The sequence below is a fragment of the Nuphar pumila genome, chromosome 4, assembly GCF_984573655.1.
Source record: "Nuphar pumila chromosome 4, dmNupPumi1.hap1.1, whole genome shotgun sequence".
Lineage (NCBI taxonomy): Eukaryota > Viridiplantae > Streptophyta > Magnoliopsida > Nymphaeales > Nymphaeaceae > Nuphar > Nuphar pumila.
In genome coordinates, this window is record NC_143252.1 from 104558898 (window position 1) to 104576012 (window position 17115).

Below are 17115 nucleotides of genomic sequence, written 5' to 3' on the forward strand. Positions count from 1 at the left end.
GTGTTTTTTAAAATCTTTTATTTTTTAAGTAAGAAACCGTGACAAAGTTTATTACAAATCTTGGATGCGATACTTACACATTTAGAAAAAAATTCGCAAAACTAGAAAAAATTCACACAAGCAAAAGTTAAAATCATCCTTTTATATCTAGGTATTTGTGGTTTTGATCATCAATTGAATTTTTACAAATTGTAAGTTTTTTTAAAAAAATGCATCATTTTTTACCATACAATAAGATCATTTTTTCGTATTTAATGCAATCTAACCAACCCAAGTCAAACGAAAACCCATCTTGTTTGAATTTGTGGGTAATGAAAATGAAAGATTCCACCAAAGTGAAGGGCTAAAACTGTGGACAGAAAGCAGAGGCGTAAATAAAGGCTGATTAGAGCTGTACAGGCAAAATGGACCTAGCAATTTCCTCATCCTCGTAATCAAGATAATGGGAACAAAGACTTGAAAGGTTAGGGCCACAACGAAGGTCAGAAGCCATCGGATGGAGCCCCATATAGCCTTCATGAGGCCCCGACAAAAGGACACACATTTTGTCATCTGTCGACTGTCAAACCACCACCAACACCTAAAAACATAACATTCATACACGCCACCACATGAAGGTACCAAAATTCTCTCGCTAGCTCGCTCTCCACCGCCTGATCGAGGAGCCCAAGATTCTCTCTCTCTCTCTCCCTTGATTTCCCAACAAAATAAAGTTAAAACGTTATTAGAGGTAGAAGTTTTTGTTATATATGGGACCTATTATAATCATAAAAATCCCTCTTCCTTCATTAATGTTTCTTTTTCTTACCGGAGGCATTCAATATTTACATGTTTTACTTTGTTTTAGTCAACCGATTTTCTGCAATAAATTAAACATATTTTAGAAACTTAAAGCACCTCTCTGTCTTTCTTCCCCATTTGAAATTTCACTTGTATTGCTCATCTATGAACTGCGCAGCTTAGGGAAAGTTTGCAGCGAACCAAAAAATGAAAGTAGGGCAACTTGGCACATAGGCTGGTTAGCATCTCAACTCAAGCGCAATGGCCTGAGATTCTAGGTTGGTAGGCAGCGAGCAAGGTCGATGCGGAGTGATATACTCTGAGCCACAAATGGGTTGGCAAAACGTGAGTTCAAGTGGCCGCTCAAAGGAGTGGAACAGAGCCAAGCAAAAACCAGACTGGCTTGTGCTCTTTCAGCCTACCACACCCTCTCATCGGCAATTAGGACAAACAGAGCAAACCATGGGACAGTTTCAGCAGAGACCTGTTAGTGTGCCGTGATGGGTTCAGTGGGCGGATGGGTTTTCCTTTTTTTCCTGTTTCTTAAGCTTTTATGGCAAAATCAGATTCATTTGCTCGCCGATATAACAGCGCTGATGCCTCCAACCTGCAAGATGGCACAATGTTAAGATGGAATAGGCGAATGTGAGTCGCATCTCGTAAGGCTCTGCCTTAGAAATGCTTCATGTCAGGGCCATGCAGACCAAGCCATATGCGACACTGGCATTAGCACCACCATCCTTTCGGTCTGGTGGCCCTTAACAATGGCTAGACCACTTTTATCCAAGGTCTGCTCATTGTAGACAGCAATTCCATGAAAGGTATCAGAACAAGCATAAAAAGCAATGGGAGGGGCATAGTATGGGTATGTGACAAAGCTCATGGGAAGAGAAGATCAATCAAATAGCTCACCATCCAGGATTGACAACGTATCTCCCTGTAGAGATGGCCCAGTTGACCTGCATCACATGCAGCAAGAAACGACATACAGCAGCAGTAAGATGGACAATAAGAAGAAAGAAATGCAACCTAAGAATTTTCCAATTCCCATACACCTCAAACAGAGTACCTTGTCCGTTCCGAGAGAATTGGCAACAACATGAGTGACCTGCTCGTCGAGCTGATTCATACAAACGGCACCGAATTGCTCGGCGAGCTTCCAGAGAGGGTGCAGATGTGGGTTTGACTCTCCAACAGGGAACACCCTGCTGAAGATTATCTTACAACCATGCAGAATCCTTCTTTGCTCGGAGACAAGGATGTCTCGCACATCAACATTGTTTAACGAGTTAGAGAAGAAGCTGTGGTGAATCCTCTCGACAACCTGATCATTATCAAGATTTGATTTTAGCAATCAGACTTCAGAAAGCAGTAAGCAGCAGAAAAGCAACACCACCAAACAGCAATCAAGATCTTTACAGCCAAAGAGGAAGCCAGTGTCCCGTCCTCTGGTCTCTCGTCATGATCAATTTCAAGAAGAGATGGCCCAAAAAGCCCAAATTGCCTTCTACTACAGGGAAAATATGTATACCTATTGAAGCAAGAATTCATTAGTGGAGAAAAGAGATGCCTCGAAAACGGAGATCAATCCACAAGGAGAAGATTAGATTACCGCTCAACAAGAATTAAATTATGCCGATGATGAGGCCAAACTTTCACCGAATCATCGATGATCAGTACAGCTGATTCCATACCCAAAACTCCATCCAAATCCTTGCTTTTGGGGACCCTATCATCACCAACAAAGGGGTCACCATCATCACCCTTGGAAATAACCCGTCCAGCAAACAAGGCCCCTGTTGGATCGAGTACTCTTGCCATTTCGGTTGCGTACACCTTATTGCCCATGGTATAGAGATGAAGCTCATAAAGCTTACTTGCCTGAAGAATGAAGAATACACCACATTTAAGCAACGTGAAAATGAAAGGATGGACAACCAAAAACATCAGAAAATAATTGAGATGAACTGCCAACTCTCTCAAGGAAATTCCAGATGCCGGGCCGCAATTTCGTCCACATCCCCATGTGAAGGAACCGGAAGAGATGCCTTTGTGGCTTCTCTCTGTCCAACTCTTCCTTCTTCCTTAGGATCTCCTCGTGAACTTGATCTACTTCTATGAACTGGAAGTAACAAGAGTGGATAGGCATATAACCTTAGCAAGAGATGTTGTCTAAATAAAGATATGCCTGCAGAACCAAATTTGAAAATGAGATACCTTTGCAGAATTAAGAAGGGTATGATCAAGATCCAAGACGAGGCAAAGCTTTCTTGCAGCAAACATTTTATTCTGTTCATCAATCCTTCTTGCTCGCTCCTTCTGAATGGCAGCCTTTTGTTGTTCATCAAGACCTTCTAACAGATGGTCTAGATCTCCCCATGGATCCTGGGATTGGGAAATGCCCCCACTATTATTGTTGGTACCAAATCCACCGTTCCCTTGATCAGTTCTCGTGCCAGAATCATTGAAGAGACTCGTGTTTGCTGGCATTAATTTTGTGGGCATCCCTCCAGAGGTCACGCTTGTAATTTGTGAACCAGACAAAATATCGGCAACACTCTTGAGTGTGTAAGTGAACTTCTGAGAAATGTCGGGTAAGGGACCATGGGAAGGCAACAAGGTGGTTGCTTTTGCATCTTCACCTTGTTCTCTGTCCGTAGGAAGATTTTTTGGGCCCTGAAAGCTCTGCAGAGCAATTGAATTCAACTCAGGCTGCTTAGGTGCTAAGCTTTCAGTCTTATGTAATGTATTCTCCTGTACAAATCTACGACGAGGATCACGCGGTTTCATTCGAAGCTTCCCTGATTCTTCTTTTGGAGGGCCCTGACATATACAATTGAAGAACAATAAGCGATCGCAGCTTTCACAAGCAAGAATCAATATGTGAGCACAGAAAGATAATTCCATAAACAGACTCAAACTAGACATAGAATGCTAGTTTTACAAGAATATTATAGAATCAAGGTCTATGCCAATCATTTTGCAGTGCCAAACTCTGAGGGAAAAGAACAAAAATATGTTGGTCGCTGCTAATGGTGAAAAAAGACTGCCATGTCTCTAATGAAGTCAAGTATGTTGCACTACAATTCACTGCAAAACTATTAAGGTAAAGTAGAATGCAAAACACTACCACAGCCAATAGGGGAAGACGCCCGTCAGACCTCTAATGCCGCATGATAAACCACAATGCAACATAAAATCTTTAACAACCAGATTAAAAAAGAAGAACTGCTTGTGCTGATAAGGATGAGGAAAAAGCAAATGGCGAAAAGATTGCTGCGACTAAACACTTTTCCTGCATGCTCTAATCCAATTCCCTAGTTCAATGCAAAAATCTATAAAAACAGTATATAAGAAACAAAGGGAAACTGACCCCTAGCATTGAAAATTGTCGTAGGGGCATTGACATTCAGAGCTTACCAATAACCCTGGTTGAATAGGCACCTTGGCAATCCCATATTTGTTATCTAGTACAGAGGGCTTTAAAAGAGTACTATCCCCTACTGACATTGCAGCAGGCAATACCACCGGACTAGGAGAGCAGGCAGTAACTTGCTGAGATTGATTTCCAGACTTCTTCACAGCCTCTGCGGCCAGCCGCTGCTGTTCATTCATAATTAGCTGCATAAGGATTGCTGGGTCGATGCACTTCAACAAAGAAGGCAGTGTTGTGGATTGCATGCCAGCAGGAACATTACTTGCTGGGAGATGCCCAGAAATAGCCAGAACCTCATTTGGGTTAGGCCTGCTTATCATAGGCGTATCTGAACAGTTTGCTAGAACAGCTTTGTTATGAATGGCATTAGGTTCCACTCGAGCATGCAAGGATTCAACAGCCTCCCTGTTTTCTGATCTCATCACTCTATCAGTGGAAATTAAACTGGGAGCGTTCATCTCAACAGCCTTAATTATTTTATCACCATCACTAGCCAGAGGGGCGGTTGTGCTTTCTTCTAACCACCCACCTCTTCCAGGGACTTCCTGAATTGTCCCAGAAAGACCATTATTTGTAGCTTCATTTCGTTGCCTTTTAACAATGCGCCCATCAAGCACACTGTTCGCAACAACCCTGTGCTTCATAGAACTGACGGTTCCTCCATGAAGATCAGTCCTGTTACAAGCATGATCCACAGAAACTGGGCAGCTATTGAGGTCAATTGCACCAACGACAGACTCTGCATATCGAAGCCTCGGATCCCTCATCTTCGCTTGAGCCCTTGGCAAGGGATTTGTGATGGGGTCCAATTGCATAGTGTGCATAATCAATTGATCATTTTGGACTGAAGAACAAAGAGGTTGAGTGGGAGGCAAGGGTTCCCGAGTCATAGCATTATCAACTACTAATCCTGCTGGCTTATTTTCTATGGAACTAGAGACCTCTTCATTAGAGTACCCATCTTCCATTTCGCCATCTGCTGATGGAGTTGGACTTGGTAGCTTGTTACCAGACCACAAGGACCTCCGACAGAATTTCTGCTGATAACTGGAAACAGCCTTTAAAGCATCTGTCTCAGAAGGATACACAAAAGTGTCGTCATTATCATTTTCCTGCCTGCTATATTGGGAGACCAGAGAAGAAAGCTCCAGCTTGCTTTTTGCATTTTCAACCATCGATGGTTTGTCACCATGAGAAGGCGGAGTAGGGGAAGGAAGGTTTGTTTCATCTGGACTCCACGCAAAACCACGGCCTTCTGGTCCGCTACCCACACATTCAATAGAATTGATAAAGATACGTCCAGGAATGTTCTTTGTGAAAAAGTCTTTTTTTCTTGATCCCATTGAACTCCCATTTGCATCAGAATTAGGCAATGATAAGTTAATACCCAGATCTATTCCTTGAACTGGTTTATCTCTATCGTTGGACAAGACCATTGCTTCGAACTGTTACATGCAATTGCAGTTGATCTCAGACAAAAATAAAAAGTTACTGCATCAATTTCACTGAACAAAACTGCAACATATCTGACCTCTTTAATTTGCTTACGAGAAAACAACAAAGTTGTACCACTTAGTAAAGACGCAAGCAAGCTGTGATGCCAAACAATGAAAAGTATCAGAAAATTCAAATTCGTTCACAATAAGAAACGACTGAAAGGTATAACTTATATCAACCTTGTCATTGCTTCCTTATCTAGTTCTCTGAACTTAAAATTCGAACTATGGTAGGCCTGCAGAAGAATTCATCAAGTTTATAACCCAAAACAATTCTGGAATTCATCCAGTACACACACACACACACACACACACACACACACACACACACACATATATATATAGGCACACAAAAAAAAACTGCATCAAAGCTGCAAAAGAGAAAAAAGAAACGGATTTTCTTACAGAATAAACAGAATGGACTCCATCGTATATCTGCTGAATCACTGAATCCATAATAAAATCAAGTTTTTCAGCACTCCGAATTTGAGAATTCATCGATTTCAGTTTGTCTAAAGCTTCCCTCAGGGCGGAACACCAATCCGAGAATGACCTAAAGAAAATTAAACCAGTATTGAAATAGTTTACATTGTAATCAAGTAGGATATGATGACAGTAAAGAATAACTAGTTTTCTTTCTTTTGTTGGTTAATTATCATCAACTATAATGTTCCAATTTGCATCGTTTCCACGAGAATCCCAGATTCATCGCGCTCTATCCCCAAACTTACTTGGTCGAATCTTTCACTGAGAACTCCTTCAACGAATTCTGGATCGATACAAGCATGTTCTCTAACTCCCCGCCATTTTCCTCGTCCGGGGAAACCTCTTGTGTCAAATATACGGCCCCATCTTTCGGAGCATCTTCGACATCGATCTCGCCCTCTTCTAGTTCACCGTCCTCCTCCACTTCCTCAGTAACCTGATTAACACTCGCTCCTCCGTTTCCCCCTTCCTCATCATCAATTTTCGCGTCATCCTCTCCTTCCTCCTCATCCTGCCCCTCTTCTTCCTCGTTCCCGCCAATGCCAAACGCCGACATCAATTTCCGGTAATCCGATCGGATATCCTTCAAGCCAGCCCCCTCCGCCGGCTTCGCCTGCACTGCCTGCGCCCAGGCGAAGTTGTAAAGATCCGGCGGATACTTCTGCGCCATCGGAAAATTCAAGAACTCCGGCTTCCACCGGCCGGTCCCGTAACCGTCGCCCCAAACCATAGAGCCACCGCTCTCCCTCGACTCCTGGACGCGATCGATCCTCGCCTCCTCGGCCGCCTCCGAACCGTCGGAGATCTCTCCCTCCTCCACGTCCTCGCATTCCGGCTCGTCTCGCGCCATCGCCTGGTCCTCCTCAGAGCTAGGGTTTATCGAGAAGCAGAGAGCTCCGGCGACAAGCATAAGTCGCGAGTTCCGACGAAGATAGGCTGGAGATCCGATCGAAACCGCAAGGGTTTTCCTCGGAAAAGATTTCTAGGGTTTCAGAATCGCCGAGATTTTGGGGGCAAAGTGTTGCGTCGTTTCTTGGCGTTTTATTTTAAATTTAAAACAAGAAAAAAAAAAAGAAATAGAGAGAGAGAGAGATCTGAGAGCTAAGAAATCACGTTTCCTTCTCTGCGAAAAATTAAAAATATATATATAAACTAAGAAAATTAATTCGAGAGAGAGAGTGAGGGGGGGAGACGAAGAGACGAAAAGCAGAACGGGAACGAACGGCGGAGGGAAGGGGTTCTTTCTGTACTTTATAGGGGGAGGCGTTCTCAAATCTCATCCGTCCGATTTAGAGGAGCAGACGAAAAGCAGAACGGGAACGAACGGCGGAGGGAAGGGGTTCTTTCAGTATTTTATAGGGGGCGGCGTTCTCAAATTCCATCCGTCCGATTTAGAGGCGCATGCTTACGTGGAGAGCATCTAAGGTCTTCAACGGAGAGAGTGAGAATAAACAGGGGGCGCTGTGGTCGTCAGATTGGACGTGAAACTCCGTTGGCTAAAGACTAAAACATCCTTATTTTGCCCAATGAGAGACGTAAATGGACTTTCAGTGAGCCGTTACCAGTGCTTCGTTAAATATTGACGTACGTACCCTCGTCAGCTGCACTGAGGTATCTTCGTCATTTATTGGATTTAATGAGTCCAATATATCAGAAAAAAAGCAGCGTTTAGGCACACAGTGACCATAGATTTTGACCTGGTTCCCCTGTTCCTAAGCATTTTTGTTGGATCCTATCCCGATCCATTTAGGAGGATGATGGGCAGGGCAGGGCGGGGGACAAGGTCTATACTTTTGCACTCGATCCCTTGGGGGGGAACTTTAGACCTCCGCACCCTCCTTTCCCTCTCAAAATAATCGTCCTTGTCCGGAAGCGGATCAGGTCATGCTGAACATGAGCGTTTTTGCTCATGCTGACATCATGGTCGTCCGATTTGCATTTTAAAAAGCTCAAAAGTCAACAAAACACATTCATCCAAAATGCAAACAGACGGCCACGATGTCGGCATGAGAAAAAACGCTCATGTTCAGCATGACCTGTTCTGCGCCCTCCTTGTCCTTGCTCCCACCTACCCTTCCCTCTTCGAGTATTTGTAAAGGTTTAGCTGCTACAGCTACAATGCTTTTAATTGGCAAGGAGAGTAAAAAATTATGAAAAAACATTAAATTAACATAAATATGAAAAAATAAGCCCCAAATGCTATGCCCAAGTAGACCCCAAATCAATAACATAAATATTAGAAAATGAATATCAAATGCCATCAGGCACAATTAAACCCAAAATCAATATGGCAGACATGAATAGAACAATTCTCACGTATGCATAGGAAAATAGTGGCACTAATAAGTATGCAAGTCGATCAAGTGGACTATAAAGGATATACGTTCGGTAAGATTCAATATAGTCATCAATAATCACAATACGAGACAACATCAAATGGAGGAGGAAAATTGCATATTGCAACCATCAAATGCTAAAAAAAATCTTCCAAATAATAAGTATTCGTTGAAGAAACTTGTCACACATGCAACAATGAAAAAGTATCTCATATACAAATATTTTATTGAAACAAAAGTCTTGCTCGTAAGGCTAAACTGTGCTCCTTCTCTTTGAATGGAGTAGTTGTATTCAGGACCTTAGGTAATGTCAAATTTTGTGATTTGATAGCAATTGTTGGAGTAACGGAAGTACCACCTTCATCAAACTTTAACTTTCATGGTCACTCTTGTGTGCATATCAAATAAGCACTCAACAACAAACCATGTATTTCTTGTTTACTTGTCCCCATCCTAGTGTGTTGTAAAGGTTCAATTGTCTTAAATTAGAGTTTTGAGATTCGAATTCAATCAGGAGCAGGTCTTACAAAAAGAGTGTCTTACAGAAATGAGATATACCTCGAGTTACCAAGATAGAAGGTTTCCCAAAAAGTTATGATGTAAGAAAATGCAAATGTGAAGTGGAAATTATGTGATAAACCAGTAGATTTGATGTTTGGATAGGTTTTTATGATAATTTAAAAATCAACAGTCAATAATGTAGCAAAGAGAAAACACTTTTATATCAAAATATTTAAATCCAAAACATGTTTGGTATTAAAATAATGAGGAGAGGCAAGACAAATAGTTGCAAACAGAGCCTTTTGCATCAATCAATGAAATCAGCATTCCTCTATCTTCGTTTCTCTATAAGAGAGACGAGGACGTTCAGACAAGAAAATCCTTTTCTACTCTGTATGGGTTTCACAGAGGGTAATGAAAAACAAGATTGTGACCCTAGATGGACAAAAAAAAGGGCAAGCGTTGATGGAGAGCCTTGTCCTGTAATTAGTAGACACACCGAACGTCCATGGGGGATACCCTTAATGGGACAATTCCAACGCCAAAAAGAAAAACTAAACGATATGGGAAAGGTAGCGAATAAGAGGTATAAAGAAGAGAGAGATAGTTCATGCAGAAATTGCCATGAGAGAGAGAGAGTAAAAAACTCCTGCCTGGTTTCACACGATGATCCCTCACCTTCTTCTTCTTCAAGCAGTGGAGTCACCATTTTCTGATTGATTTTAAGGGCTCTGACTACAACTCCTTGTCTCTAACTGAGATAGGAGCAACAAAATGGCTACAGAGTGGCACTAGTGGAAGGGTGAGGCAGAGGATGCAAGGGCGTGGAGGGGGCAACACAGCGGCAGCCGACAGGAGGAGCAGGAGGCAAATTGCAATCTGTCGTTTTAGTATTTACGGTTAGTATTAGAGTTATATATATATATATGAGTTATATGTAATTTTATTAATTAACTTAGGATATTTTAATGATTTTATTAACGCGGCAGGGCAAAGGATATTTAGGTAAAGACGCCAGGAATGGTTGAATCAGGATTATTCTAAGTATTTGAACTAAATTCAGTAATTGAACTAAAGATTGAATTTATGTTTTTGCTTTACCTAAATTTGCATAAGAAATTATTCTAAGTATTAAATGCACATTGAATCAGGATTATGTTATGATTTTGAGTTTGAGAATGCTTATGTTTTTGGAAATATTTCAGAAATCTGAATTTTCCAAATGATTTTTAAATGGATTTGAAAATATCCTTTAAGAGATGATTTTGAAGTTTAGAAATCAATTTTGATTGTGGAAATTGGAACTTGAAATGAATTTGAAAGTTTGGATTTTGAAGATTTTGAAATTGAATTCAAAGTTAAGTTTGGAAACCTGAGATCTAAATTGAATTAAAATAGAAAATCAAAATTGGAGTTTGATTTCTGAATTGAGAATTGAATTCAGAAATCAAACTTGGAATTGTATTTGGAAATTTAGGATTGGAAGTTCAAAAAGAAAATTCAAAATTTGATTTGGAATAAAAAATGAAAATTGAAATGAAATTCAAAATTAAGAATTGAAGTTTTAGAATGAAAAAATTGAAATAAAAACAGAATTCAAAACTTGGAATTTAAAAGAAATAAAGAATAATATTTGAAATTGAAATGAAATTCAAAGTAAAATTTTGAATTTTGAAAATGAAAAATAAAATTGATATTTAAAATTAAAATAAATCAACATTTGAAATTTGGAAATTGAAATTAAAACTTGGAATTGAAAATAAAATTCAAAGTTAAATTTAGAAATTTGAAAATGGAAAGTTAGAATTGAAAATAAGAATCGAAAATTGGAAATTGAAAATAGATATTTGAAATGGGATTTGAAATTAGATGAAATTGAATTTGAAATTTGAAAATAAACTTTGAACTTAGAAATAAAAAGTATTTTGAAAATCACTTGAAAAATTGAAAATAACTTGAATAATAATTTTGAAAAAAAGAATGATGCAATTCTATCTTAAATGATGAATATGATATTTCTTTGAAAAACATTTGAATTTTAATAAAAGTTTCATACTTTATAGAATTAAAAACAAGATTAATTTCTATATATTCATGAATAGGGCCACAAATATATTTTAATTTAATCTTTATTTAAAATTCTAATAAAAAAAAAGAAAAAGATTTTGTGCCTTTATAGAATTAAAACAAAATTAATTTTTAACATATTCATGACTAGGGCCACAAATACATTTTGAATTAATTTTTGTTTCAATTCAATTAAAGGGAAAAAAAGGAATTATGAAGAGATGGTGATTTTCAAAATGATCTAAAGTGTAGATTAAATTTTTATTTAATAAAGAATAATAATTTTAAGTATTATTCATATTCTGACTAGTGTCATAAATATGAACCTTACTTAAGATTATTTAACCTTCATTAAATGGTGTACTTATCATTCGTATTTTCCATAGTGTATTTCAAAAGAAAAGAAAAATGAATGAATACATCAATTATGCAATTTAATCTAAATGCTCATTCATTCTAAACTAAGCATAAAATGAAAATTTTTATTAATAGATTATTACAATGTTTGAATGAATTTACATCAATTAAAAATAAAGAGCAGAAAAATCATGCAAAATGAGCAAACATGTTAGAAATAAATGTAGGCATTTATGAATTTTCTTCAATTATTGAAAAATTGAGAAAATTTCATAATTTAGCCTTTTTATGCCCTGAAAAATGAAAGAAAAATCCATAAACATATTAGAAATTAATGAAATTTGATTTGAAGCTTCCTAATAACCTTAAAAGTGTCCTAGAATAAAAAAATGCAAAAAACGATTGGAGGAAAACCCGAATTTGGGTTTTCTTATCCAAGTAAAACATGATATTTCAAAATTAAGATATGCAAATTGACCCTATGAGAGTATTTCGAACGAATGGAAGCCTAAAACAACTCAAATTAAGCTAAAAATTATTTCATGAATTTTTAAATTGTCAATGAAGCATTTCTTTTTTACAGATCTTGAAAATCATTTTTAAAACTTGAGATATGATTGAAACATTGAGAAATAAATTTTGAAATCAAGAAATTGAGTTTTCATAGACAAGTTACTATAATTTTGAAGTTTTAGAGGTTAAAATGATTCAATTTCTCCCAAATTTATGGGAGAAGTTGCTTAGTTCAACCATAAAACAGTTACAATTTACAGATTTAGAAAATGATCTCCCATTAAGGAGATCCAATCTGGTCAAGTTGGCCAAAAATATGTAAAAGCCTGTGAAAAAACAACAACAAGGTTCTGGTTTTTTATCCAAATGATAAATGAAAACCTAATAAAAATTTATGAAAATTGACATGCATAAACTAGACATTTTAAAAAAAAAAACTCTATTTTACAGATCTAAAAAATGATATTTCATTAGGGAGATATAAATACAATAAGTTGATTTTAAGTCTAAGTAATGCCTGAAATTGAAAACAGACAATGTCTCAACTTAAAATGCAAAAGAAATAAAAGTACTTCATAAAAATTGATGAAAATTTTGTGAGATGAACTAGACATGCAGATTGAGAGGATACTTTTTACAGACTTCAAAAATGATCTCTCATTGGGGAGATATGACTCTGACAAAATGAATTAAAAATCAGACCCTAAAAGTGACACAATATAACAGGGTTGCGGTATTTAACCAAAATTAGGCATGAAAACACCATAGAAATTGATAAAATTTGGTTTGAACAAACTAGACTCAATGCTAGAGACATCCCTTTTTACAGATTTGAAAGATCATCTCTAGTTAGAGAGAAATTACTCCACCAAGTTGATCTAATTTCAGGCCAAATTTAGACGAGGCTAAATAGCAGGGTCCAAATCCTGATTTTTTTTAGAAATCAAACCAACTCAGATTGATCTGATTTTTGGTGGAGATCGCGAAAACATATTAATGAATATGCAGTAAAAAAATTAGATCAAAATAATATCTAATTATATGCAAAATGATGAAAGCAAAAATAGACCAGAATTGAAAATATCATCTCAACATAATTAAATGGAATAAAATCTTATAAATGAATTGATCCAATGATTAATCATGAGATCTATCATTCTAGATCATAGATGATAATGAAAATGATATAAAAACATAATCAAAAGTATATAAAATAAAATTAAAAGCATTGGAGCATAAATTGAAATTGATTTGACCCATAGAATGTGGAATTTGATCTATTGAAGATCAAATCCCAATTCTAAATGGCTAGAATGAAAATGCATAAAGTAAATGACAATTTGAATAGATCAAAACATAGAAAATAAAAATTGACATGAAATTAAGATAGATCTATATTGCTATTACATAAAATTGAAAGAAAATTACAAGAAAGAAGAGAAGAAAGAGGGGGTGATTTTTGAGAAATTGAAAAAAATTCAAAAAGAAAAGAAAAAAAATAGAAAATAGGAGAGAGAGAGACCCACATTGGCTTTCTTCTTCTTCACTCCAGCCACCAAGAGAGGAGCCAAAGAGGAGGAGGAGCACTTGATAGAGAGAAGAGTAGAAGAAAAAGAGAGAATTCTTTTTTATTCTCTCAATTTCTTAAATTTTCAACTTATGAAAGAAGAGACCCCAAGGATCGTATTTATAGCTTGAAATAGGGGTAGCTTAAGCAAAAATGAGTGATGTGGGACTAAAAAATCTCCAAAAAGGTGGTACCAAGCCCATGTAGGCATTTTCTTTTTTTTCAAATGGGTAAAATGGGAAGTTTGGCAAAACTTTGACAATTGGCATCACTTTGCAAAGTGATGCCCATGTGTGCTATTTAAAGGTAAAAAGGGTTTTTAAAAGTAGCTTAAAAAATGATTTTTGTTTAATTTCAAAAATATCAAGTGGCGCCTCTTCTTTGAAAATACATTTTTGATTTTTTATTTTAAAATCCAAATGAAAAGTGAGGTGAAATATGAAAAATAAAAAGGAGAATTTGGAAATAATTGGATTCAAAAATCCACTTTTGATTTATAAAATTCAAATTAGTCAAAAACCGAATCTAGTTTGAATTTTGAGAATTTTTGCAAAATAATGATTTCTGGATTTTAAAATTCAAAGATTATTCTTGAAATTGGGGATAAAAATTAGATTTTGATTTTGAATTTGAAATCCCCAAATTGATTTTGAATAAAAATTGAAATTTGAAACTGGATTTGGATCTATTTTGATATTTTGAAACCCAAACTGAATTTTAAACTGGATCCAAGGTATTTTTCAAAAGAATTTTGCAAAATGGTGGATTTTAATTTAAAATCCAAAGATTGATTTTGAAATTAGGATAAAATTGAGTTTTTTGAAAAGGATCTGGATTCGAAGTTTTGAAAAAGATTGGATCCGAATCTCAATTTGAAGAAGATTAGTTTGAATGGAAATTGAACCCTAAATATGGATTTCTGAAGAATTGAAAATGGAAAAGGCCCAAATTTATAATAAAATTGGAAATTAAATTTGGATCTGGGATCCAACTCAGAGGATGAAATTGGATCTTGAATCTAGAACGAAATCCAAGAAGTGAATACTGAATCTCTGATGTTAGATGAATCAGAGTTCAGAAATTGATTGAATTAAACTTTTGAACAGATCAGAAGGTGGATCCAGACTAAAATGGATCCGAAATGGCTTAATTGGATCCTGGATATCTGATGAGATATTCCAGGTTCAAAGAACGAATTGGACTCTTGATATAGATTTCTGAATAAACCAGATAAAAAATCCAGGTCTGAGAAGAAATTACACACCAGATCTAGCATTGGATCCAATATCTGAATTGAAATGGATCGGATCTCAGATATTGATAAGATATTAGGTGAAGGAATTGATCCGAGCCCGAATTTGGGGTCTGTCCCAGTTCAAAAATTGTTGGAAACAGTGTCCTAGGTAAAAAAAATTTTTGGTATTTGCCCTGGAGGGGCAGAAACACAGTACTAGACTGGTTTGAACTAATTTAAAATCGACTGGATTAAACTGAATCTGAAGCTAGTTATACTCGAATGAAATAAATCTGGAGCTAGAACACTAGCTCAACCAGTTGAGGTTAGCTCAATTTGGACAGAATTAAGCTCAAACGAGCTAAAAATGAGCTCAAATGAGCTGATATAAAGGTTTGAGTGACTTTGAACTGGATTTGAGCTGTTTGAACTCCTGGTGAACTTAGATTAGACTCGCTGGGATGAGATCTAATAGATTTGATTGACTCAAAAACAGTTTGGTTAAGATTTGAGCTAAAGCGAGCTTATTTTGCTAGAAACGAGTAAATTAGCTGAAATGGTCAAGATTTGCTCATCGTGAGCTGAGAGGAGCTAGAAATGACAGACATTCTAACTTTTCTGAACTTGAGATGAGTTTGGTTAAACCTAATTGATGAAAGGTCTAAGGGTGACTCAGGATAAAATGGTAATTTTATTGACCAACATGGTAAAATTGACCTTTAGACTGGAGTGAACCTAAGGGAGGACTTTATATCGCCCTGTAAGAGACTGGCATCTGTAAAATGAGGGTGTCTGGAATGAACTTGGAAAATTTGGGGTGTTTACAAATGCCCCTCTTTGCTGCTAAGCCGGTTAAAAGCCGAGCTTAGCGGCAAAGAAAAATACACCAAATTTTAAAAAAAATGCCCAGTTAGAAAAGTCTGACTATGTATGAAAGAATTGATTTTGAAGGGCCCTCATAAGATGAGGTTCAAACTTAATACCTTATCCTGAATGGCTTCGAGGAGGACAAAATCCTCGAGAGTGAAATGATTGGATAAAAGAAATGAGGAAATTATGATGAAACTTTTGAATTTTGTAAGAAAAAAAGAGATTGTAAAAGGCAAGGAAAATGAAATCCCTGAAGCTTTGAAAAAGGAAAATTTTGATCATAGAGAAGTCGCATGGTTGAGACAAGATAAACTTTTAAAATTATCTTTTTGTAGAAAATTCAGGTTTAGCCCTTAACCTCAATGAGACAAAAATATACCTTGTCATAATAAGGCTCAAGTTTTACCCTTACTTGAACGAGAACGAAAGAAATACCTCGTCAAAATGAGACTTAGGTTTAACCCTTACCTGAATGGAAATGAAAGAAATACCTCGTCAGAATGAGGCTCAGGTTTAACCCTTACCTGAATGAGAATGAAAGAAATACCTTATCAGAATGAGGCTCAAGTTTAACCCTTACCTGAATGAGAACGAAAGAAATACCTTGTCAGAATAAGACTTAGGTTTAATCCTTACCTGAACGGGAACAAAAAAAATACCTCGTCAGAATGAGGCTCAGGTTTAACCCTTACCTGAACAGGAACAAAAGAAATACCTTGTCAGAATTAGGCTCAAGTTTAACCCTTACCTGAACGGGATTGAAAGAAATACCTCGTCAGAATGAGGCTCAAGTTTTACCCTTACCTAAACGAGAACGAAAAAAATATGAAATCTTCAAATGAAGAAACCATGATGGGACTTCTGGATTTGCACAAAGAATCCAAAAGGGGTTGTAAAAGACATAGAAAATGGGGGTCCCTGAAGCTTAAAAAGGGATACAGAATGGGGCGTCTCATGATTGAGACTAAAATGAGCTTTTGAAATAACTTTTTGTGCAACCAGGCTCGATCTTGAACCTGAAAAATAACTGTCTATGGTGGGACAGTGGGGAAAACAGGGAAATATGCGGATCTGAGAGCCCGAGCGCTCAGACCAAACAGAAAGGAAGGATCTTGAAAACTCCGATTATCAAGTCCTGAAAAAGGGATAAATGGGGTGCCAGGATGTATAAAAAAGAAATCAAATTCTTATTTCATGTTAGGATAACCAGAAAATTTTGCCAACAAGATAAAACTGTAGCTGATTCAAATATTGAAAATGTGTACGTATGTGCAGGAGATATTCTCTCTTTTGCCTAAAGTATTTCCTCCAACGAGGTTAACTCTTATTGAATCAAGAATCAAAATTCGAATTTGTTGCCATTGAGCTTCTTCAAGGAAGCTATCCATTTCCTTGATATGAAAAGAGAGAAATTATTCTCAGTTTCATAAAAACAAATGATGAAAAAATATTGACGAAAGAATTTCGCATAA

General features: G+C 36.9%; 1 protein-coding gene across 2 annotated transcripts; it reads right to left on the minus strand.

Annotated features, from left to right (window-relative positions):
• Positions 1 to 727: 727 nt before the first annotated feature.
• LOC149840406 (RNA polymerase II C-terminal domain phosphatase-like 3) lies at positions 728 to 7438 on the minus strand. 2 transcript variants are annotated; one of them, XR_016431394.1, is made up of 12 exons: positions 6444 to 7438; positions 6118 to 6265; positions 5893 to 5948; positions 5748 to 5808; positions 4201 to 5661; positions 2998 to 3603; positions 2749 to 2902; positions 2393 to 2661; positions 2200 to 2311; positions 1850 to 2104; positions 1693 to 1739; positions 728 to 1387 (listed from the first exon to the last, which is right to left on the minus strand). XR_016431394.1 is itself a non-coding variant. In XM_090003153.1 (12 exons), exons 1-12 carry the CDS (start codon positions 7106 to 7108, stop codon positions 1324 to 1326), a joined length of 3891 nt encoding a protein of 1296 aa, XP_089859279.1. In that variant the 5' UTR covers positions 7109 to 7434; the 3' UTR covers positions 728 to 1323. The 2 variants fall into 2 exon arrangements, 1 of the variants encoding a protein (XP_089859279.1); XM_090003153.1 differs by having other exon boundaries at positions 2756 to 2902; positions 6444 to 7434.
• Positions 7439 to 17115: the final 9677 nt, after the last annotated feature.